General features: G+C 33.6%; 1 protein-coding gene across 1 annotated transcript in view; it reads left to right on the forward strand.

Moving 5' to 3' along the window:
* Positions 1-24,679, forward strand: part of CNTN5 (contactin 5) — a 466,521-nt gene that overhangs the window by 358,312 nt on the left and 83,530 nt on the right. Inside the window, exon 13 of the mRNA XM_006907500.1 lies at positions 10,778-10,898. Coding sequence (XP_006907562.1) covers positions 10,778-10,898 — 121 coding nt within the window. The remainder of the gene's footprint in view (positions 1-10,777; positions 10,899-24,679) is intronic.

Consider the following 24,679-nt stretch of genomic DNA (forward strand, 5'->3'; position numbering starts at 1 on the left):
ATTCTTAGTATCTTTGGTGTTGATGTGAAAGACAGTGCTTAAATGGTTGCTGTGACCCAAATTTCCTTCAGCTACTTGTTGAAGATTGCATTTGTTAAATATTTACTAATATTGCAAATGAAATGTAAATACCTAAAAAAATTGAATTTTGAGGAAAAATCTTAAAACAGCCAGATAGTTAAGTGGCAAATTTATTTTTAGAAACTCTTATATAAAATTAATTATTCCATTGAAATATTATGTTTTAGCAAAAGAGGTTAGGTATAAAAGTGTCTCCACTGCTCTTTTTTTTTTCATATATGTTAACGCACTTATTCCCTAACAAACCATATCCTTTTATATATGTGAAGAGGCTTCTATGTGTCAGACACTGTGCTAGGCATGAGATATACCAGAGTTAAACAATAAAAATTCAGTGGGTAAATTTAAAAATCTCATTGGCTCATTGTATGATCTAAGAATTGGGCAATATCCCATCTCATCAAGTAGAAAGGAGCTCGGAGGAGCTATACAAAATGGAAGGCTTTTGTAGGCAAAATGAGGAAGAATGGATTATTTCTTAGGTAACCTGCCTATGGAGGATGGAGGTGGGCTACCTCACTGAAACTGCAATTGGGTTAGTTGTTAAGTCTAAGTTTGGTGACATCAGCTTAACACAAGTGACTCTATTTTGAGCCAGTTGTCTCTTTTTTAATAGTAGTAAACTGAATTTCATCATCATTTATAAGAGCGAAGTACAAATGTGGTTGATACTCACATGGTCAAATGTAGTTAGAAATGTCTTTAGGTGGTGACATATACCCAGTGGATACAAAGATCTTTTTTTTCTTTTTTATTTTTCAGTTATTTTATAGCTCAAGAAGATGAAATAAGAAATAGTTAATTTTTCAACCCAGCAAGTTCTGGGTTGGAAGTAGTTCTCTAAATTCTTCCTGAAAATGAAGGTCCTTTTTTAGCTTAAGGGTCACTCCTCTCATATACTATTACAGACAACTAAAAGTCAGTAGTCAACACCTTTCAGCACTTGCATTCTCCCTGTATGTCTCCTTAATCAGATTTATAAATTCATTAGGAAACTTTTCTATCTTACACATTACCACAGATGAGAATTTTGCTCTTTTTTTTGTTTTGTTTTGTTTTGTTTTGTTTTGTTTTGTTTTTGCCAGTTTAAAACTCAGGTACACCTTTCTCCAGCCTCTTATTACAACCTCTTCAATGTTATTTCGGCCTCCATTAACAGTTTTATTGGGTTCTTCCCATCTTGTACTGAGGGTCTTTTTGCTATAGGAAAATACTCTTGATATTCTAGTGTAAACAGAAGATCTTACACTTTGTTGTAAGTAGCTACACACCTGGGATCTTCACTCCAGGGACATACGTTATTTAATAACACCCTGGATTCGATGATTGCCAAGGACATGTCTTACTTTGCTAGTCCTTGGCCTCTTAGCAAGACTGGAGATAAGAAGTAGTTATTTGTTTTTGTTTTTTTAAATCTAGAGTCCTGATTCTTTTGCTTTATTTTATATTTATATTCTGCTTGAGAAATGAGTGATTCTCTTTTTTTTGTTTTCAGCTTATCTCTCCATATTTTTACCTTATTATATACTGCTAAAAGAAACCTATTGGTACTTTCAGTTTTCTTCCTGAAATCTCCCTAGGCAAATTCTTCCTGAAATCTCCCTAGGCAAATTCTAAGTTTGTTCACTGTGGATAGTATGTTGGTCACATCATCTTGGATGATAGTGTTGCTCAACTTTCCAGCACTGCCTAAAGGGTCACTTTTTCTCTAGTCTCCAATAACAATTTCCTCACTGTTCCTTAAGACCATATCAATAGTCTTCTTGAGATCTTTGCAGCTTTCACTGACACTGTCTTCATGGCCTTTCCAGTCTTTGCACCATAACTCCAAAGCCAATGCCACATGTTTTGGCTTTAGTTACAGCAACACCCCACTTCTAGGTACCAAATTCTTTTATGGTTATTCACTGCTGTACAACAAGATGCTCCAAAACTTAGTGGTGTAAAATGACAGCCATTTTGCTCTTCTCACAATTTTATGGGTCCTGGAATCAGGCAAGTAACAGAGAGGATGGCTTGAAATTCAAAGATGTCCTGAATCTGTTTCACAGTGGCTGATACTTCAGCTGGGGTAGCGAGTGAAAGATAGTAATGTTATTCCATTTTTAGACAATGATGTAATTCATCCTAAGGAAAAACATGTATTATCTGTTATGATTGCTAACATTTTTTTGCCTGTTACTGTTGCCTCACTGAGCCAACCTAAGGACCAGGTGTTACTTAGATTATAAAATATCACTGAAGAAATTCCATGAGAACGTTACTCTATCATACAAACACTAGAAAGGAATTTTTCATAATCTTAATGATATAAGTCTAAATACTGCTCTTGCCTAGAATTCTCTTAAAGAAAACTGGTCTTCTGTTGCAATTTTGAAACTACCAATTTCTAAGTGAGAATGAGAGTCCCTGTATAGTCCTTCCAGCTCCAGGACTGTAGAATTTAGATGAAGTCATCATCTCCATTCTTGAAAGTGTGAGATGTTATCTCCTTGTCAGTCATCAACAAACTGAGTGTACCCTACACAGACTGAAGCTGGCAAAGGTTGTCAGTGAGTCTTGTGTTTGCATTAGAGATGCAAGAAAAAAATAAAAAGAATATTTGGACAAAATAACACATAAATATACTAATGTCTAGGTGGGCACACACCAAATATTTAAAATAAAACATAAAGTTTATCACTCTGTTTTTTAACACAAAACTTAAGAACATGTAATCTATTATATATCTATGTTTTTATATCAACATAAATTGAGAAAAAGACTGCAAGTCAATGAAGAATAAAAGAGATGGTGCAGGCATTAAGGTTGGAAAGGAAAGGAATTTTATAAGTTGCAAGGAGATGTATGCCAACTCCTCGATATTTATTCCAAAGAGCACCATTGCTTAGATTGTGTATACATGTTCTAGGAGATCGCAGGCAATGTCAGTGTATAGTGGAGGGTTCAGCGGTTCAGCAAAAAAAAACTTCATGGATGTGTAACCTGTGTAGTCACACAGGGCCCCACACTGAGAAGGGTGTTTTGCTTGGTATTATGCTTGGCTGTCACCATTTTGAAATTCTTAATAATTTTTGGACAAGGAACCTACATTTTCATTTTACACTGGGACCCACAAATTATGTAGCCAGACCTAAGCTAATCTGTGTAGCCAATGGTTAGTTAAACCTTTCTGAAAGAGATAGGACTTGAATAAGGCTTTAACATATAACATAGAATTTGTTGACTTTGTCAGGTCACTGGGGAACCACTTGTAGAAATGTACAAACCACATGGGAGAAAAGATAGGTTAATTCCAGCCTCAAATGCTGATTAAAAAGTTGGACTATCTTATCGGCAATAGGTGAAGATAGCCAGTGAAGATTTTTACAACTGTAAAGCAAACAACCAGACAGCAACAACAACAACAAAAAAAGCAGTTTTAAAGAAGGACTTTAAGGAGAGACAGAGGGAGGATAACACAGAGGATATAAAGAGCTGATTTAAAAGCTACTATTAAAACCTTAAAGACAGAATGATGGCTAAAACTATATAGGGCACACAGGAAGAGAAAATACCTTTCTCTGGACCCAATCAGAGTATTGTGCTATCAAACAAACACATCCATCTCTCTTATTCACATCTTCTTCAATCCTAGATGCAGATATAAGGAAAGCTGCTCCACATTCTCTTCCTGTGTGTTTTTCCATCAAAGCTAGATTAGATTAGATACTCTTTAAGTACTGTCTGTATAACCAGAGTTGAATATAGCATATTAAAATAAATATCTATTGGATTAATTAGTGATAATTACGTAAACAATAAAAAGAGGATAAATCAAATGTTCTCAGTAGTCATGTAGGACAAATTTTGACAACAAGTAGAATGGAAGGAGCTAAGAATAAGTTGAAGAAAGTGTAAATTGATAAATTATGTAAATTTATTTTATGCCTTTTTTAACTTAGAGTTCTAGATTAATATATATTAAATATTAGTAATATAGAAATATAGAAATGACACTATATGTACTTAGAACTTGTCTTCATCCATCGAGACTGCTATAATAAAATACCATAGATTGGGTAGCTTATGCACCACAGAAATTTATTTCTTACAGTTCTGGAGGCTGAGAAGTCCAAGATCAAGACTCTGGAACATTCAGTGTCTGGTAGGAGCCTGCTTCCTGTCTGGTTGATAGATGGCCTTCTTTTCAGTTTCCCAACATGGTGGAAGGGATAAGAGCTTTCTAGGGTTTCTTTTATAAAGGCACTAATCCCATTTATGAAGACTTCTATCCTCATACTCTACTTATCTTCCAGGAACCTTCCCTCCAAATACTATACCATCGCATTGGGGGTTAGGTTTTAATACATGAATTTGGGGGGACACAAATATTCATTCTGTAGCAGAGCCCTTCTGCTTTGGTCATTTATCTTAATCTTAGATAAAGGAATGCCCATTTACCTCTCTACTAGGGAAAAGAGATCAGATAAGAGACATCTTTCAAGAATCAGGCCCAAACATGCCACCTAAGTCTGACATCCACTGGCATGTTAAATGTTACACCCCCTAGACCTGTATGTCTACTTGAGAAAGAAGAATATTAATGTGACTTTGTACTTATAATGCTAAATGATCTAGTTTAGATATATAGCCATCCTGAGTTCATCAATGAGTCATCAACTTATCTTTTCTCTTTAACTTTTGTCATCGAGTAACACTGTTTCTGTATTTTTCTTAGTACTAAAAAAATACTTTATTAAAATATGTATTGGAAAGTAAATACTAAGATCCCATTTTTACATATTTGTAGTCTTCAAGGCATTGCTAGTTGTATGTAATATTTCACCAAATTAGACATAACTCTTTTTGTTGAATAGTATTTTGTCAACTGTGGATAGTATGTTTGTCTAGTATTTTCTTCAATGGTAGCAATTAATATTTCTATTTTAGATAATATGTCCAAATTATTTAAATGCCCAAGTTAGTATCAGCTACTTTCTTTTAAAATATATTAAGACTCGTGTCATTATAAATGTAAATCTCATTATATAAAGTTTTAAGAAAAAAAAGTTGCAAAAAGAAAAAGTGTATATATATTTGTTATTTTATATATATATTTATGTATAATATATATAATTTTCTTATGATAGAGTACTTTAAACAAATTATCCTCTGGGAAAAAGAAAAACTTACCAGAAAAAAAGAAAGAAACCTTGAAAGTTGGCTGGGTTCGTGCAAGTGACCCAGTATGTAAATCTCTAAATGTGAAGCAAGAAATATTTATTGTTCTCGTGTCAGAATAAATTCATTTCCTAATTATTTCCCCCCTCAAACTGGAATAAACCAGATAAATTTAAAAAAAAGAAAGAAAGAAAGAGAGAGAGAGAAGAGGAAGGAAGGAAGGAAGGAAAGAAAAAGAAAGAAAGAGAGAGAGAGAGAGAGAAAGAAAGAAAGAAAGAGAGAGAGAGAGAGAGAAAGAAAGAAAGAAAGAGAGAGAGAGAAGAGGAAGGAAGGAAGGAAGGAAAGAAAAAGAAAGAAAGAAAGAATGAAAGAAAAGAAAAAAAAAGCGAAAGAAAAGGAAAGGAAAGAAAAGGAAAGGAAAGGAAGAAAGGAAGAAAGGAAGAAAGGAAGAAAGGAAGAAAGGAAGAAAGGAAGAAAGGAAGAAAGGAAGAAAGGAAGAAAGGAAGAAAGGAAGAAAGGAAGAAAGGAAGAAAGGAAGAAAGGAAGAAAGGAAGAAAGGAAGAAAGGAAGAAAGGAAGAAAGGAAGAAAGGAAGAAAGGAAGAAAGGAAGAAAGGAAGAAAGGAAGAAAGGAAGAAAGGAAGAAAGGAAGAAAGGAAGAAAGGAAAGAAAAAGAAAGAAAGAGAGAGAGAGAGAGAGAAAGAAAGAAAGAAAGAAAGAGAAAGAAATACTGTTATTGGGAAAATCTTTTCGTTATCCAAGACTTTATGTCAGTAACACGTATCATATCTAATAATCCATGTCTCATAGCTAATACTAGTTTTTTATGTTAGAAAAGATTTTTGAAATTGCATCGTAGAATTTATATTCCATATTACTTTGCTTTATAGAAAGGAATGGTTTATATGTGTATTGGGGGCTGGGAATGCTTGAATTACCCTATGTGAGTCCCTTGAGAAAGTGAAATAAACCCTAAATTAGGGCACAGAAACTGTCCTACCTAGCAGACTTATGACTGAATCATTCAACATGAGCCCACCATTTACGAGAATGTGCGATTAAAGTTATATTGTTGTTTAAATGATACATTCCTCAGCATTCTACTAAATCTTGATTTAAAAAAGTGCTTTCAGAGTACTTTATACTTTTGAAGCATTTCACAGTAGTTCAGGCATATATATTCTTTCACTTGATTTTCCTCAGTACTCAGGAGAAAGACAGTGCAGCTGTTATTATCCAAAAAAAAAAAGACTTTCTCATAATTGCAGGGCTTGGAAAGTGTTGAACCAAGGCCTTCTTATTCTGAGTAGAGTGGTTTTCTATAAGAGAGAAAGGGGGATACATGTATCTCAAATGAGGTAAGTATTTAGAAAACTTACTACAGCTACAGAACATGCCGATATCCAGTTTGTCGAAGGAGTGAATACCAATTAAAGAAATACTCCTCTTGGCTGACAGTACAATCAGAGTGCCCTTTAACAGATAACATTTATCAAACACTATGTGTGAGACACACTGCTATGGACTTTACTTAGATTATCACATTGAAGCTGTGAGAGAAGCTCTAAGCAATGGAGTAATTTTCCCAAGTTCAAAATCAGTAAGTGTTAGAGCAGGAGTTCACACAATTTTGTGTCATTCCAAAACCTGTATATACTATTTAAATGCTCTTTTCCACTGTCTTTCTCCATTGTCTTTTCCCATTTCTTTTTCTAATTTATTTGAGAGAGAGAGAGAGGAAAAAAAAAAAAAAGGGAGTGGAGGGGATATTATAAGGCACAAAGAAGGAAGGAAGACACTCATGCATCTATTAGCTTACCCAGTAATCACTGGCTGCACTAATACCTAGTTTAGCTCGGGAATGCCCAGAATGAACTTCTAAGAAGACTTGGGGGAGACTCCCAAGAATGTCAAGTGCTAGTTTGAAGACATGAGTTAAGTGCCGTTGAAGCGTACATAAACAATGGCAGAACTAATGAAGCTGAAGTCTTTACAAAGGAGAAGGAGTTTGTGTTGTGTCTCAAAGTATCTTTCCAGGCAAAATTAAAGAGCATCTGCAACACAACAACAGGGAGAATTATAGGAAGTATTTCAGTGTATGGGGAAATGTGAAGTTAGTGTTGTAGAATAGCAAGATTCAGTCATAGGAGATGGAATCATGCCCTGGGGAGACTTCTATGTTGAAATAAGGAGATCAAACTTTATCTTCGGGGCAACAAGAGCCAGCACACACTTTGGACAACAAAGCTAAATGAGCTTTCCATTTTTAGGAAGTCTTAACTAGCAGTCTTATGTTGGATGAGCAGGACACTAGTCAAGTGAAAGCCAATAAAGAACTGGACTTGTAGAAGGAAGACATGCCCTGTATTATTCCCAAGTCATAAATAAAAGTGATATAATCTAGCAACTGCTCTAATGAGACTTTGTGACCAAGAAATGTAAATGCCTTATCCATGTTGCTGGTCTCACAAAAAAGTGAACATACAGCCTCTTTCTTAAAGAGCTTCATATATTCATTCACGCAACAAATATTTATTGTGTTCTCACTACATGGCCTGCATTGTGCTAGATGCACAATGAAACAAGCCTTATCTTATGTTAATCACTGCTTGTGGAGTAGTTCATTTGAAGCAACATGTGACACAGTTTGTTCATAAAGCCAAAGAAAGCAGCAAAGAAGACACGATATAAAGCAAATGTCAGAGAAAACAAGAAAAGAGAGTAACTCCTAAGAGAGAAAAAGTAAAAATGAGGTTTAAGCTTAAGAAAGCAAGCATCTGCTGTGAGTAACCATTTTATTAAAAGTGCACTAAATTGCGAAGGTTCTCTCTCAGGAACTGCATACTGTGGGCTGAGATTAAGTATAATGGGCTCCCACATGAATTCTTCTCATTACTTCTCTTGAAAGATCAGTAAATCTACTGAAAAGGTAATTTAGGTTTAGTGTTCACAATCCATTCATTTTACTGTTAATCTTTTCTGTTTAAAATTATAAAATATAATGCAGATATAATCCAAAAGAGAAGGGATGGGCCCAAAATGAGATGATTTCAACTTCTCAAATAGTTCCAGCATTGACTGATATGCAATAAACTATAGACATTTTATTCTTGACGGATGGTGATGGAGCTTCAGCCAGTTTATAGGACATTGCACATTAATTGCAGGAACCAAGTAAAGGAAAACATAGGAAAGATAATATATACCTCACTCTCCTGAACTCCTTGGGCCTTTATGTAATTTTCAATGAAATCTCTTCTTAATCCCATTAAGCTTTTATTTCACTACAATTAAACAAAAAGGACAAAAGTTTGGGGACTTCTGTCCCAGATAAAAAGAACTAAAATACTTGGGAAGAAAAGGGTCAGGAAAATAAGACAATTAATTATATAATCACAGGAATTCGATTTTATAAAACAATTTTTCAAAAGTATGAGTCTGAATAATGACTTATAGTCATTACTTTTTCTGCTGTTAAACTGCTCTAATGAGACTGACTTTTATGCTATTTTTTTTCTTCTATTAAACTGTTTCCAGTTTGTGTCATTGAAAAACGAGCAAGTAAAAAAAAGAACAAAACAAAAATCACATCTTTCAGAAGCATATTTCTAGAAATAATAAAATCTTCTCTGAATTTCCGGGCCTCTCCTTGGCTTTTCTATTAGATAGAGGCCCCATTTTGAGCCCATAATGTGCACATTGATTCCCGATTAATTTAATTGAGTGCCCCATTAAGAGAGCTTCTTAGAAATTCAGGGAGAGAAGGAGATTTTCACACCTAAGATGGGCCCATACTGCATAAAGTGGTAAATATATTGAAGCTCATTTATATATTATTAAATTATGTTGATTTGAAACTGAATTATGGCTTATAATGCTTACAGTTTGCTTTTGTTTCTTCATATTAAATCAAAGAAGTATTAAAGTGTAAATTTCTTTTTCAAATTTGAAAAAAGTAAGTCCTTAGTCTAGTAGAGATGAGAAAATGAAATTTAAGAGTAACAGTTTATCCTAAAGAAATTAGCCGTGTAGGACATTCACTGAACAAATATCACATTACTTGAAATAATTGTTATGACATTTTAATGCATTCTCACCATGAAGCATTCTCTTGTAAATGACTAAACCAGATCATGTCTTAACAATTATTTCATGAGAGAAAACTTCAATACCCTTAGAATTTCTCATAAGACTAATAGGAAGGAGAAAAAAGTACCAGAAATGAAATATCAGAAAGAAATGATCTAAAACATAATATACAGTTAAGTAATTCATTTAGATGCTAAAGGGGGAAAAAAGAATCCAAAGGATTTCCAGAAATTCCTCTTTCACAATTTTCAAAACTTTTCATTGGTGTGCTTCAAAATAAAGGCAAACAACTAAACTTTTGTCTTTAGAGGATACTGCCCTCTAAAGACAAAAGCATCATCTTTTTTTTAAGGTAATTCACCCATTCCATCAAAAATTAAAAGATCTCTATCTGGAGTGCTTCTCTATAACTTTAATTAAACATTTTTTCATATGCTCAACTATTGTTGGAGTGAAGTGTTGAGTTCTCTGAACATGTAATTTCAAGCTTCATAAATCTACTCTCATTCTTGGCAATTGTTTTTAATTCTCAACGTGGAAACTAAAAAGTATATTGGAGTTTTGGTATGTCATTATCTGAAAATACCTCATGAGTTGTAAATACCAGATCTTACATATTCACGAAAAAGGAAATCTATCTTTCCTGATAGAATAAATGAAAGAAGATTAAGTAATGGAAGGTTTGTACCAGTCACTCTAGAGTATAGGTAGGATCATCACTGGTCCCATGAATTGATATATATAAAAGATATTCTCCCTGGTACTTATTGATCTTAATTGCATTCATTCTTCAACTATGTTTTAATCATCTTGTTCCCAACGAAAATCAGGTGTTTTGAGCCCCTTTTGTGTTTTGTAACTGCATTGATTAACAGAGATTTAGGCTGACTCCTGGATGTTGGTGGTTATGGGAGGAATAAATCTTTGTTAAGTAAAGACACATGACTTTGGGACTAGCAATCCTTCACCTAAGCAGTATCTCATTCTGTTGCTAATGGTGTACTTACAAAAGGAACCATTCAATAAAGCTACACAAGATAATCTTTTGACTGCCATTTTTTCATAATTAACTTTCACAAGTTGCTATTCCTTTCAATACTATTTTCTTGCCACAAAAATAGGCCTGTCTCTGAATACCAAAGCAACAATTTTTGCTCATTATTTTTCCTGTACTTTTAAAGATATGAATTTGTGTGCATATTTAAATATCGTAGCTGCTAAATCATTATATGCAATATTAAATGTTCAAACACTTTATTAGTGATTGTTAAAAAGAGAACTTTCATGTGTTCCTTAAAATAGGGCATGTTTGATTTCTGAATTGTTGTCATATAAATTATAAGGCTAAAAATGGGTCTTTTGACTGAATATGCAAAATTCCCCTTAAACCACCTTGAACTAGGGAGATTTGCAACATTTTAAACTGGCACTTCATCCCTCTTTCAGCAAGCATCCTCTGCAGATTTAATGATCAGGAACATCCTTCTGGTGCATGCTGGGAGATATGGCTGCAGGGTACAGACCACAGCAGACAGTGTGTCAGATGAGGCAGAACTTCTTGTTAGGGGTGAGTATGCTAATAGTGCAGTCTGAAGACATGATCACCATAAATTATCATACAAAGGAATTTAAATGCATGGACTTTGAGCACATCAGTACTGTGCATTTTACTTTCAATTTTACAATATATGTCATTTTGCTTAACCTTTTGCCTTTGAAAATATTACATGGAAAACTGCTCCTTAGTAACAGACAAAACCTACAGATCCAACTTTAGGGTCCAAAACACCTTTAGTAATAAATGATCACTAAGTATTTAACCAACTTGATTCCAAACAGAGATTTTAAACAGTTGAACCACAAAGACACTTGGACTACAGAGATAAAATTTGTTTGTGTGTATGTGTATTTTTCAAATGCAAAGCTAGAAGAACCCCCAGGCATGTTTTTTTCTCCACTGACTTCTAAATTCTGCTTCCAAAAACAGGAAAACAGCATGCCTAATATGGTGGCATTTGCAACTGTTAAGTGATAGGGGTTTTTTTAAAAGTCTGAAAATGTCTTTCTATGCAGGAATTACAGTTAAGTGGTTGCTAATTATGACCAGGCTTCAAGTTCTATGACCCTATAAAGCTATGTCTTGTTTGAATTAAGTAAATGACTATAGCACCAATTTCTTTTAGCACATTATTCTTCAATATGGGAAATGCAGCTCCTAGTATGCTATTTCTTTTTCTTTCTTCCTTCCTTCTTTTCTTTTCCCTCCCTTCCTTCCTTCCTCCCTTCCTTCCTTCCTTCCTTCCTTCCTTCCTTCCTTCCTTCTTTCCTTCCTTCCTTCTTTCCTTCCTCTCTCTTTTCTTCTTTCCTGTCTTCTTTCTTTTCTTTTAGCTCTTTATTGTGATACAAATTACCTACAGAAAATTTCACAAATTATAAGTGTACAGATGTACAACTCAGAAAAGTTACAAAGTGAACTCATCATGAAACTACCATTCAAGACAAGAACTAGAACATTACCAGAATCCCAACTAATGCCTCTCCCTTTTTGATCTTAAACAATTATATTTTTAGTAGTGTAAGTATTGCATGCTAAGAGCCTGTGCACAATCTCTGCAAATAAAAATTTCATAATCCATAGCAAAAACTTACATTTTAGATTAACCTGTCTTTTATTCACTTGGAGTGTTTTCCAATTATAATTTTAAAGAATATATTAATATAAAAATCTTCAGCAGAAAACATAAGACATATAGTAAGCTTCATTATCTCTGTTTTAGTTGTATTAAAGGTTTATTGATTTTTGGTAGTGCATCCATCATTGGTCCAAGTAAAATGTTGTTTTGATACAAATGCATATCTGGATGAGTGGCAGCTTATTTATTTTTTGTGTGTTTGTTTATGTTCAGAAGGTTATCTAAACTTTTCTCCAAATTTATATCAAGAATATTTATCTGTATTACCTATTATAAAACATCAACTTTTTGAAAGGCTCATCCTCTCATGATATTCCATTTAGCTAAAAATGTTCTGTTATGCCTTTTGAAGTAACAAGGCTCATGGAACTGCAAATCCCACTTTGCAATCAAATTTATAGAAAATTGTTTTCTTCTTGTGCTATGGTCTGTTTTAGATTATGTGTATTTATTGTGCAGCATTTGCCTAGTAATTTAGAATGATGCTCCTAAAATTGGAGCTTTCCAGATGAATAACACAATTTAAAGGCTGATAACAAGAACTAGGTATTTTTACAATACTGTGAGGGGCAAATTTAAGTAGCAAACTAACATTCTGCTTTGTAAGTAAAATTAAGCTCAGCAGGGTTTAGAACATAATTCAGGTTCAGCTTTTTCATGTTCTGCTCTTTTTGCCTTTGGCTTTGTGCCTAGGAGATGATAAAATGCATAAATTTTGGAAATATACTCAAGAGCAATTTCAAACAGGTTGCTATTGTCTGAATATTCATGTAACATTCAGCTCAAGCTTTCTATTGAAGTGAGTTTGATCAAGTCGCCAATTTTCTCTCTCATATTTGCATTACTTTTTCTAAAATTAGTAAAAATAGCTTGCCTCTTCTGCTTGGTTGGTCTAATACAGATTTAAAAACTGAACTAAGTGTTCTAGTTCTTTTCATTTTCACTATTATTTTTTAAGTTAATAGCTCCTGGTAATTGAAGGAACTTAGATGCTTGCATATTGCTGTTTTTAATGTTGGCTTATGAAATAAAACTAAGAGTAGTTTTGCCCTGCCAATCTTCTTTTTTCCATTCCTCCATTCATTGGTTTGTAAAGTGGGGGCATTCTAATAGTACAAGCCACAAAATTAAAGCTGAGCATTCTAGATGGAGTTTTTCTAATGATGGCTACAATTCCAGCAGCAAAATTTCTAAAACACTCTAATTCAAGTGTGTGTCACATAAAAATGGGAATAGCAACGACAATTCTGCCATCCATCTTCTTGTAGAATACCATCCATCCATCCATCTTCTTGGAGAATACCATCCACTTTCCTCAGTGTTCAATCTGAGGAACACTCTTGGGTGGCATGGAATATGTTTTTATAACCCTATAGTTCTATTTCACTGGAGACTTAGGGAACAAAAAAAATCTATATTCTCCTAGATTGATGCAGCAACTCTTTTACCATCTCCTTTTTCCATTAGAGATAGTCTATGTAATTCTTTCATGTATCTCACCAAATCCTGTAATTCTTCACCTGGCCCCCCAGGCACACTATTTTAGAGGTCAGGTGTGTGTTCCTAACACCTCACTATTGCCTATTTAGAATATGAGTGTTTCTGACTAATAACTCCCTGTTTCTCCTCCCGTTCACTGCTTTAAAGCTGTCTTCCCCTAAATGCTTGTTTCTACTGTTGCTTTACTTTGCTTGTAAATGTTAGTGCTATTATTCACCACCTCTATTCCACCATTATTACCATCCTCCAAAAATTGAATTTTCCCATAAATAATCACCCAAAGCATAAAATTGCTTGCTCTCACATTTTTAATATTCAGTGAACCAGCATTATAACAGCACCATGCATAATTTGGAGAACCATAATAGAAGTAATGAATATGTTAAAAGAAATTATTATCCTAGAATATAAAAATAAATTAAAACCACACCTAGACATCTGTGCACAATTTAAGTCACTTATTCAAGCGTGATATACAGAAAGTAAAGCAAGACTGTGCTACAGGGAACCTCTTTAAAGATGGATAAAACTATGTTATATTATCCAGGGTAAAAGAAGTAGGCCATTAAAAGATAACCTCACGGAGGGAGATACAAAATTTGTAAAGAACTGATACTCTAAAGCAATATGACAAATGATCAAACACAATATAAAAGACTCCAGAGAAAGGAACGTTCATTTATTTTATTCTATTTTACAAAAATGAATGTTAGAATATGTTTCCCAAAGTGAATATAAGGATAGGAAACTATCATGGATTAAAGAATATATGTGTTTAGCTAAGCTAAAGTAACTGAAAGCAGAGCATGAGCTCTGTCAATTCTGCCCAGAGGCAGAGGAAACAATAAAAATTTTACTTAAGTTTTTTTTAATTCATATTACTCTGCTTCTTAATGCAAAACAGTAGGTCAAGGAACTGTTAGGATAGTTAAAGAAGAATCAATAATATCGTGCTTCCTTCTGAATGCTTAGCCTATATGCCCTCTTTCCCCCAAAAGTTAGACAATGCTCATTTTCTGAATTATAATTTACAAGGTGAATCTGACGTGTATTAAACTGAATTTGAGGATCTAACTTTGTTGAGAGACATCTAACTGCTTTTAATCATTAATCCCTCCTCCCACCCATTACTTCATATTTAACCTGGAGTTCAACCTGTCTTTCTATCTTACCAGCTTTAAACTTTCCATCAATTCAATTCCATTTATTCTTTCCAAGAAAATTTTTTCCTTGAATATTTTACCTTTCATCTCTCCCAATCCACCTAGTCACTTTTCACTGCAAAACCAAAACTACTAGTGTTTTGTCAATTAAAGAAGTCAACAGGTATTTGTTAATAATTTGCAATTCATTTATTCACTCATCCATTCATTAGGCACCTGCTCTGTACCAAGCACTGAGCTTTGTACTTGTGATAAAAAGATGAACACACCAAGATCTTAGCCCTCTGTGTGGTTCTACATCCACTAGTCCACTAGTGTGAGAGTCACCTTTGGGAGAGGGGTGAGAAACACCAAAAAAGAAAGCTCCTGGATAACTTTCAGTCTTACAAGGGAAATAATGAAATACTGGGAAAAAACATAGGCTTAGATACAGAACTAGCTAAATAATTTGTGAGGCCTCATTCAAAGTGAAAATGCAGAGCCCCTTGTTCAAAACTTGATAAGAATTTCAAGACGGTAGCAGCAGAGCATTAGTCCAAGTATGGAGACTTTCTAGGCCAAGAGTCCTCTGCCAGCCCTGCATAGCTATTAAATTATGTAATAATATATAGGAACAAAAGGACTTTAGAAGAGAGAGGGGATCAATTAGAGCAAAGTTGTCTAAATCTCAGTTTTCTCATCTGTAAAATTAGCATATTAGTGCCTTCTCAGAGGTACCAGCTTTTTACACAAAAGATCATTTTTTTATTATCCTACCCCATGAGGCTTATGTTTTGAAAGATTTTGTTTATTGTATTGAAGTAAATATTAATTCACATTTCTATTTTTAATTCTTACCAAAACCTCTTATCATCATGAGGTAGCTGGTGTTACCAAATTGTGTAAATTTAATTCCAGCCAACAACAAAGAGACTTTACATTGTAGCTAGTTGTGAAGTGTTATCTATTTTGTTTTGTTTTGTTTCCTAATAGCTGAAAATAACCTAAAGATACCAATTAAACCAATTACTACCTGATGGAAACCACTTTAGAACCTTTGATTAAATTCTTTCCAAATTCTACCCATGCTGTAATTTTCAGTGATTCTCACTAGCAAGAGAGGAATATTTGAGATTTTTTTTTTCCTTTTGCCCTTGGAGAATGCAAATACGGTCACTTTTCCAAAAAAAAATATAAAGGGAAATTCAAGCTCAGTTTCTTGAACATATTTTTAACACATGTTGATTTGAGAATTACAGCAAGATTATTGTGCTCCATCTTTGTATCTCTCACAGCACTACCCTTGTGAACTGTGTAGATTCCAAATTGATATAAATATCTGTCTTTATCATCTGGCCACTTCAGAAAGTTTCCAAGCTCTAGAGTGCGCAAGTATTTAACACAAGTATCTTTTGGAAGATAGAGTTTGCCTAGGTTTTCTTTCCCATCATTGATCTAATATGAAATGACCTTATACTTGGAGATTGCACACATTTTCATATGATGGAGTCTCTAGTGAAAAGAAAAGGCCAGTAGGCATAAAAAATAAAGCTAATTTTGTCAATATGTTGATACTTGGGGATCGAAGGACAATCACAAATGTTTTCAGTCTAATTTTAATCTTAATAGTAAATAAATTTGCAAAATAATTTGTTTTATAACAGAAATTATTCAGTTACTATATTTGCTTCTACAATATTAAAAAGATTTTTGAAATAGAGAATACTTTCAAAAATACAATATTTTTGAAAAAGTATCTTCCCTCTTGAAGAAAATTGAATCTCATTCATGCAGTGTCTTATTGGAATCCCTTGCATCATTGCAGAAATTTTAGATTACTAGTATTACTAGTACTAGATAAGATTATTTTAAAAACTGATACCAATCACTTGCTTTTCTAGCTTAGATTTTTCTACATTAAATTAGTTTAATCGACACCTATAAAAATTTTTTTAGACACTGAATATCAGTTTTTTTTTCTCTTATGATTTTCATATAGTTGCTTGCTAACTTGTGAAACTCTTTAACAGCTGAGTAAAAAGTAACATTTTTTGGTCAATCATGTGTGGATTCTCTGTACCACATTTAGTATGGCTCACTGAAGTGACAGTTGATTGAAGTGACCAGACTGGCCAAAACGATGAAATAGGTAGGTAGGTAGGTGGGTGGGTGGGTGCGATGGATGGATGGATAGATAGATAGACAGACAGACAGACAGACAGAGAGACAGACAGACAGACAGACAGACAGACAGACAGATAGATAGATAGATAGATAGATAGATGATAGATAGATCTGCAAATAAAAATCAAACAAGTGAATTCTCATTGTATACAGACAACTAATTGATGGAGACTAAATTTCTTGTATTTTATCACTCAACAAATATTGAGTGCCTGCTAAAAGCCATGTTTTCTTTTAGGCACTAATATTTCAGTCAATTGACTTAGATTTGGGGAGGTTTCTTGATGGGAGCATTTTGCATTTTGAAACAAAGATTCTGACTTCACTCTTAAATTTGGGGAAAAATTCTAATCTAGAGAGTTTTATATTATACATATTTTAAATCACAAATTGTAGGGTGATCACATTTCACAATGTGCTTTGTCCCACAGACTTATTTTTCTTATGTATCTATCCTAATATAAAAATAATATTTACTATTACTTCACATTTATGGAAACTTATTGAGATAAGTTTTTGGTGTGTGGGGTTGTGTTTTAAAATGCTGATTTTATTCATTGTTTAGTGATTTCCTACTATAGACTAGGACAGTTCTAGTGTGCAAGAGGGAGAAGTAGTAAGATAGAATTGGGTGTAAGTGCCTTGTGATGCCATGGAAAAGAGCTTAATTTTTATGCTAAAAGTTATGGATGTTCATCAAAAGACCAAAGCAGGAAAGGGACATAATTAGATATGCACTTTAAGAAGGTCATTTTAAAAACTACAGAGGGTGTTTTAGAGACTAGTGAAACCAGTGGCTTGCTAGCAGACCAAATGGGAGTCCATAGCGTAATCCTGACAAGAAATGAGAAAGGTTTGAAAAAAGGCAATGAAAATGGAGATGGAAATGAGTGTGTGTGTGTGTGTGTGTATATATATATAGAAATAAACTTATATATTTTTTTAAATAGGAAGGAAGGAGACAGAATCTACAGGATTTGATGGTTCACTGGCTGTGAAAAATGAAAAAGAGGAGGCAAAGATGAATGCCAATTGTAATGCTTAATTGAATGTTCAATGGGGAGGAGACCAAGCATCCAAGACAGTTCCAGGTTATACTTGGAATGCCAGAGTACTTATTAATGAGGCCCCTTTACCATCAAAATTGTCCTGGTTTAGATGATAAATTATGTGGCCACTCTAATGAAGAATGATCATGCTTCTTATGTAATCTAGAAAATAAGGAGAAAAATTGATTTGGGGTAAACGAACAGCATTTAGGATTAGGATCTCCAGAGAGAAATATCCAGTAAGCAAATAGATTTGTGACCATGGAGCTCAGGAGAGAACCATTACAATTGAGCTGTAGATCTGAACATCATCAGGGATAGTGTGTGAAGAATTAGAAGGGGTAAAAGACTCAGGATGGGACCTCCAGAAACATTACTGTTAAATAGCAGGGAGAATCTACAAAGGAAACTGGGAAGTAGTTGCCAGACACAGAGAACTACTGAAAAGAAAGCCAAAGAAATCAAGTCATAAGGACAAAGAAAAAAGAGAATTTCAGGAAGGAGAAAGTAGGCAACAGTGTCAAATGCAAGTGTAAGATCAATATATACTGTTGACTTGAACAGTTTAAAAGTAATTGATGGCCTTGGCAAGAGCAAAGTCAGTGGAATGATGGGTGTAATAACCAAATTATAGGTGGAGAGAGACAAGCAATAATATAGGAAAGGTGGTACAGTATCTTAAGGAAAGCTTGGGCTTTGAAGTCAGGCAAACAGTTTCACATCCCACAAGCTCTTACTAGTTGTGTGACTTTGGGCAGTTCGCTAATCTTAACCTTGCTCACTCTTTATTCATTTTATTCAATATTTATTCATTAAACATTTATAGAACACATAATATGTGGCAAGTTCTGTACTAAGACCCAGCTAACCATAAACAACTGATGTCCCCGACATTGAAGAACACATCTTTTTGCAATATAACATAAAGAGTGCTATTACAGATATATGAGCAGCACATTTTGCTTTCTGATCATAAGCTCCATTAATAATAAAAACAGCTAAGTTCTTTCTGTAAGCCAGGCACTGTGATAAAAGCTTCATATGAATTATTTCACTTTGTCCGTGTAGCATATTATAAAAAAACAATATAAGAAGAGTACTGTTTTTAGTTCTATTTTGCAAATAAGGAAACTAAGGCTCAGAGAAGTTTAGAACTTGTCTAATGTCACCCTAATAAGTAGAAGAATAATGAGTCCAAGCAGACTGACTTCAAAATAAGCATTTTGAATTACTATACTGCCTTTCAGTGTCAATTGTCAGATGGTTTCCATTTTACACATCATTGTATTCCCTGAACTTACTTAGTTCTTGACACATTATAATTTCTTACAACTATTAATAAATATTTGTGGAAAGAAGCAGGCGAGAAAGGGAAGGGCAGGGAAGAGAAGAAGGAAGGAAGGGAAGGAGGGAGGAAGGAAAGAAGGAAGTAAGGAAGGAAGCTTATAAGAGACAAGGAAAAGAGTGACAGGCTCTGCCTAGGAGTTAGAGACCTTTTTATCAGGAAGATGATATTTGGGCTGGATCTTAAAACATGTAATCATTTACTAAGCCAGGAAATAGAACAGAAGGTATCGGCTTGAAAATACAATACCTTTTCATTCCCATCTGCCTCTAAGAATAGGCCTCATAATCTCTGATCCTCTAAAGTACCTAATCTTTAACTTCATGACCAAGAGACTAAGCATTATTGATCATCATTTTTTTTATCTTATATTTTGGCCTAAATGACCACTAACCTTACTGACAAGTCTGAACTTCCTCTGACTCCTATGTCTTTGTCAATCATATAAAATATCAAATTCTAAAGACTTTTTTCAGGACATTTGAGGAGCTTCTTATCCAGACACTAGGTTTTGTTAGAAAGAATTCACTTTTGGACAGAATGTCACCAGAAATATTAAGCATCAATAAATAATAGACCTCGCTCTGCATGATTACGTCTCATTCTCTCATTTTAAACTTTCTTGCCACAATTATGAGAACAAAACTTTCAATTGCTTTAAAAAGTCTCTCATCATTCCATTTTCTCCTGCTGTTCTTTAAAATCTTTGATATTTGTTGCTTCTTACCTACTTATGGGTGAATTATGCCAAGAATTATGAAAACAAAACAACAGAGAACAAAAAAAAAAAGGTCTTTGATGTTCAGAAAGATGTCCTTAAACTCACCAACATTCCTCAGGCAAAATATTATCTGTCTGATCATTTTTTTTGTTTGAATTGTTTGGAAAAGTCATCCTACTTACTCACTTTTCATATACTTGTATAGACACAACCTAAACTAACCACCATTTCTTTCTAAAACCTGACCTTTTTTTTTTCTTCTTACATATATTCTGTTTTCTGTGACTGTTACCCAGATTGTTTTAGTGTATCTTCTAGGTTTCGAGTAATAATTTATTTTCACGTGAAGCCTAAGATACAACCTTATAGAGAATACACATACTACATGAGCCTTTTTTTGTTAACCCAAATGCGGTCACCAAGAATCCAAGTTCTAAGAAAAGTTTTGCCGAATGTCAACCCAGTGACTGGTCACATCTCCAAGGAAGACAGTGGAAAATTGGTAAGTTCACTTTAGTCTCTATCCCCAAATTTTATTTTATTTTAATCTATGTTCCTAAATATTCAATTCTTAATTATTTTCTTGATTTTGTGTAACACCACACAACATGTATCCTGGTATCTGAATGATTCTTCATTGAACAACACAAAATCTATGCAGATTGAAGAGAGAGAAGACTAGCATTGATTGGAAGAAACTTTTACTGACTTTTTCTGCAGATTGGATTTTGTCCTCCCAAACATCTGGCAAAGGTAATGTCTCTGTTTCACTAAAGTACTCCTTAATTTGGAATTACAAAGGCAATTAGTTCTCTAATGAGTCAGAGCAACTGAGGTGAAAGAGTAGGAGAAAAAAACAACACCAGATGATGTCTGTTAATGCCAAGAAAAAAAAAAATAAGTGACTCATTCTTGGTAAAAATCTTTCAAATAGTTGGCTATTTTTATTTTTCAAAACTAAAGTGTATAGATCTTATTGCTTAATATGTATGGGGAAACCTAGTTTTACCCATTATGTGTAAAGATTGGCAATCATGAGCACATGGGTCTCCATCCTATATTATTGAATGAATATATCAGTAGATTATATGTTTAGAAATTTGAGGATCATTGCTGAGGTACCTAAAAACTGAAGGGGATTAGAAAAAAATAATTCCTAGCTTTATAAAAATAGTTTATTAAAATAGAAAATAACCTCTATAAGATTCAAAGTGGGCAGGCATTGAAAAGCTGAGATATAAAAGTCAGAGCTGCAAGATTATTAACCAGTGAGAAACTAAAAATAAAATTAAAGTAATAGGGAAAAGTCTGATGTATTTGTGTTGCATTTAGAAAAGCAAGGTCTTTGGACTGCCAGAACACTGGAACTAGTTTATAGCTGGTGCTCAGTAAATGTTAGTTGAATCTCTGTAGCCCAATTTAAAAATGACTTGAGTTGTTTAAAATGCCTGTGATAGTAACCAGTTTACTCAGCCCACACAAGAAAGAATTATAAAAATAACCGAGACCAGAAGTCGAATCTCACTCTGACACTTGCTGGGTAACCATAGGCAAGTCATATTATCTTGTCTGGATTCTTCATTTTGTAAAGTGGGGATAACATTATCTAATTTTCAGGTTTAATAGGAGAATGAAATGAGATTTCAAATGGTAGAATGCTTCTCAGCAAATGGTAGATATTATTGTTGATATTCTTAACTAGAGGAAGAATTTTCATTTCCATAATCTTTAAGATTAAGATAAATAACTGTTCTTTGTGGTCTGTAAGGGCAGGAAAATAGTCTACATTTATCCAGAATGTGATCCTCTCTGTTTATCCATTGACTGAAATATTCAATGATATTCTGATTATTTTGTCCATCTTGTTTAATTACAATTTGATCATATATTCTGAAGGTTATTGGGAACATTTTGACTGCCTCTCCTTCCTCAGAGTCAAATTGGCATATTGATAGGCATAATTGTATTCTCTGCCAGTTTACTGTCATCAGGATAAACTGAAATACCATCAGGGCAATCTCAGTATATTCAGTTAACTGAGCCAATGAAATCTTGCATCACTTTCCTGAAGTGAGTTGCTTATATTAACACGTATTTATATGCATTGAAGATTCTATTGTGAAGGCATCCATCCTTGAGAAAAATGCAGTAGCATCTTGGTGTGCAGGGGAATCTCCCATATGTGAAATAAACACTGAAGGACTTTAAGTACAGTTATACAAAGTCGCCAAAAGGATAAGACTGAGTAAAAAAAGTTAAATACACAAATCATTTCATTCTAGGAAAAACTGTATAGATAAGACTATAGTAGATAGATCATAGTTCTAAGAGTACTGCTTTCATATTAGTGAAAGTCATCACTACCTGCATATCTAATAGTCACAGCTTAATATTACATAAGATGAGCACCAAATATATGTTATAAAATTGATTTAAATCACAGTAATTAATATTTTTTAAAACATAAATATGTATTCTATGAATGTTTATGTAGGACTTTGCCATACCTTTAGTTTAGTTGGCACCAAAGTCAGACAAAAATTAAAATAAAGAATAGAAAGCTTTTATAAACACCACCAAGGACACTAAAGGATTTGGAAGTACTTGTGAAATAAATATTTAGTTTTTTAAAAAATTGCAACTAAATAATATAAATAAACAAATATTTAGATTTTTAAATATTTAGAATTTTTAAAAAATGAAACCAAATAGTATGACTGCTTTTTAAGTTCTAAATTATGTCTTAGATTTTAAAACATTCTAGGTCAAAAGTACAAAATTTCAAGCAAAGGAAAATTTTTTAAACCACATAAGTTAATCATCTATATCAAAATGTCAGTTTTCTCATTTGTCAGCATTCTGATTTGGTTAATTTAAGTGTTCATTAATCACAGAAAACTATGGCATAAAACAGTTCTGTTTGAATTACATGTTTTGTTTAGGAGGTTATTGGTTCATATAATTTCTTTTGTGCCAACTCAAGAAAAAGAACACTTATTAGTAAACTTCATTTGAAATACCTAATCACTGTTCCAGAGACATTTTATCACCTGATCTGTGCATATCAATAAATCAATGCTCACATATTTGTCTCACAACCTCAGCTCACAGAATGTTAAGCCAGGCTAATAAGCAGCATCAATCATATACCAATGAACAAGATAGTCTTCATTACAGACACTCTCTCTGTAATCCATTCATTATATAGAACATCTGTTACAAATTATCCAACCTCCAGGACTACTCATTTAAGTGCTTTTTCAAGAGCCTACTGTCTTCATTTCTCCAAATGAGTTAGATGGTGGCATCAGTATTATACCAAGTTCACTGTCACCATATGACAGCAGTCATCTTTCAGTCTGTGCTGCGCTCTAACAGTACGTTGCATAATAGTAAATGTATTTTTACAGTTGTATAGCAAAAATCCTCAGACTATAAGCCAGTAGCCATCAAGAAACCACTAAGATGGTTTTTCTCCATTATATCTCAGCCATTGCCCCGAAAGTTAAGCATGTAGGGAGGAATATGCATTTTTAAGTCCTCAGGGGACTATTGATTTGCTCAGTTACTTAATATATGAAATAAATGACCCCAGATACATGTTTGTCAACTTCTGTTCATTTCCAAGACCATGAAACATATCCCTAATCTCAAATAGGTATCTTGTAGAACCTGTTGTTGATATCAAGGAAAATCATGAAAGAAAATCTAAATAAATGAGAATAAATGTCAATATATACTTCAGAAAAAAAAAATATCTTAAAGAAAGTTTCTTGCTTAGAGTTTAGCCCATAGTATAGTCAAGGATGCACCTGTCTTAAAAAGAATAGCTTTAGAAATGTGTTGTCCTAATGTGTCATGGGAAATAATAATTCCAAATTCACTTCATGCTGTATTTTGGAAAATAAGTCACAGGGATATCTATAAATTATTTATAAGTGAATAGTGAGACTGAACAAATTTAAAAGTTCATATAGTCATTATTTTCTTGATCTTAATTTGCATTGCAGAGTTATAATGAGTCTTATACAGTAAACCCAATATTGGATTTATAGAAAGCTTTCTAGAAACATGGTACCATGCATATTTTAGCACCCCATATGGTATTTTCCTACAGGATTTCTTTAACTCATCTGTTGTTGGAATTTATGCAATACTAGCTTAATAAATTAATTTCAGGATAGCATCTGGGTTACTTGAGGTTTAAATAAACAAGCTGATTATTTTTAACTATTCTTGACAGTTTGTACAATAGACCCTCAAATATCTATTTTCCATTTCAGAAAGATCACCTTCGATGGATGGACAGTATTACTTTTATATCGGAATATATATATATACATACATATATATATATATATATATACACACAGCATGTATGACTTCAACTCATGTAAAACTACATTAAACATTTATGTCTACTTAACTACCGGAAATTGTTGGTTAATTTGCCTTTCACCTGCAGTTTGTGATAATTGACAGAGAAGTGTTTATATTTTTCTGAAAATGAACACAAGAATTCTTTAAGTAAACATTTTAAACAGTGATGTAAAGACTCTCACATTGGTAATAAAATGCTTCAGCCAAAGATGGCACAAGTCATTTTAGCTCACAACTCATTGGTCTGAACCAATCACATAGCACTATCTAATCCAAATGAGTTAGAGTTTCAAGGACAACTACATGTTCACAAATCATATCTACCACTGGTGTA

This window comes from Pteropus alecto, unplaced genomic scaffold (assembly GCF_000325575.1).
Source record: "Pteropus alecto unplaced genomic scaffold, ASM32557v1 scaffold12, whole genome shotgun sequence".
NCBI classification, from domain to species: domain Eukaryota; kingdom Metazoa; phylum Chordata; class Mammalia; order Chiroptera; family Pteropodidae; genus Pteropus; species Pteropus alecto.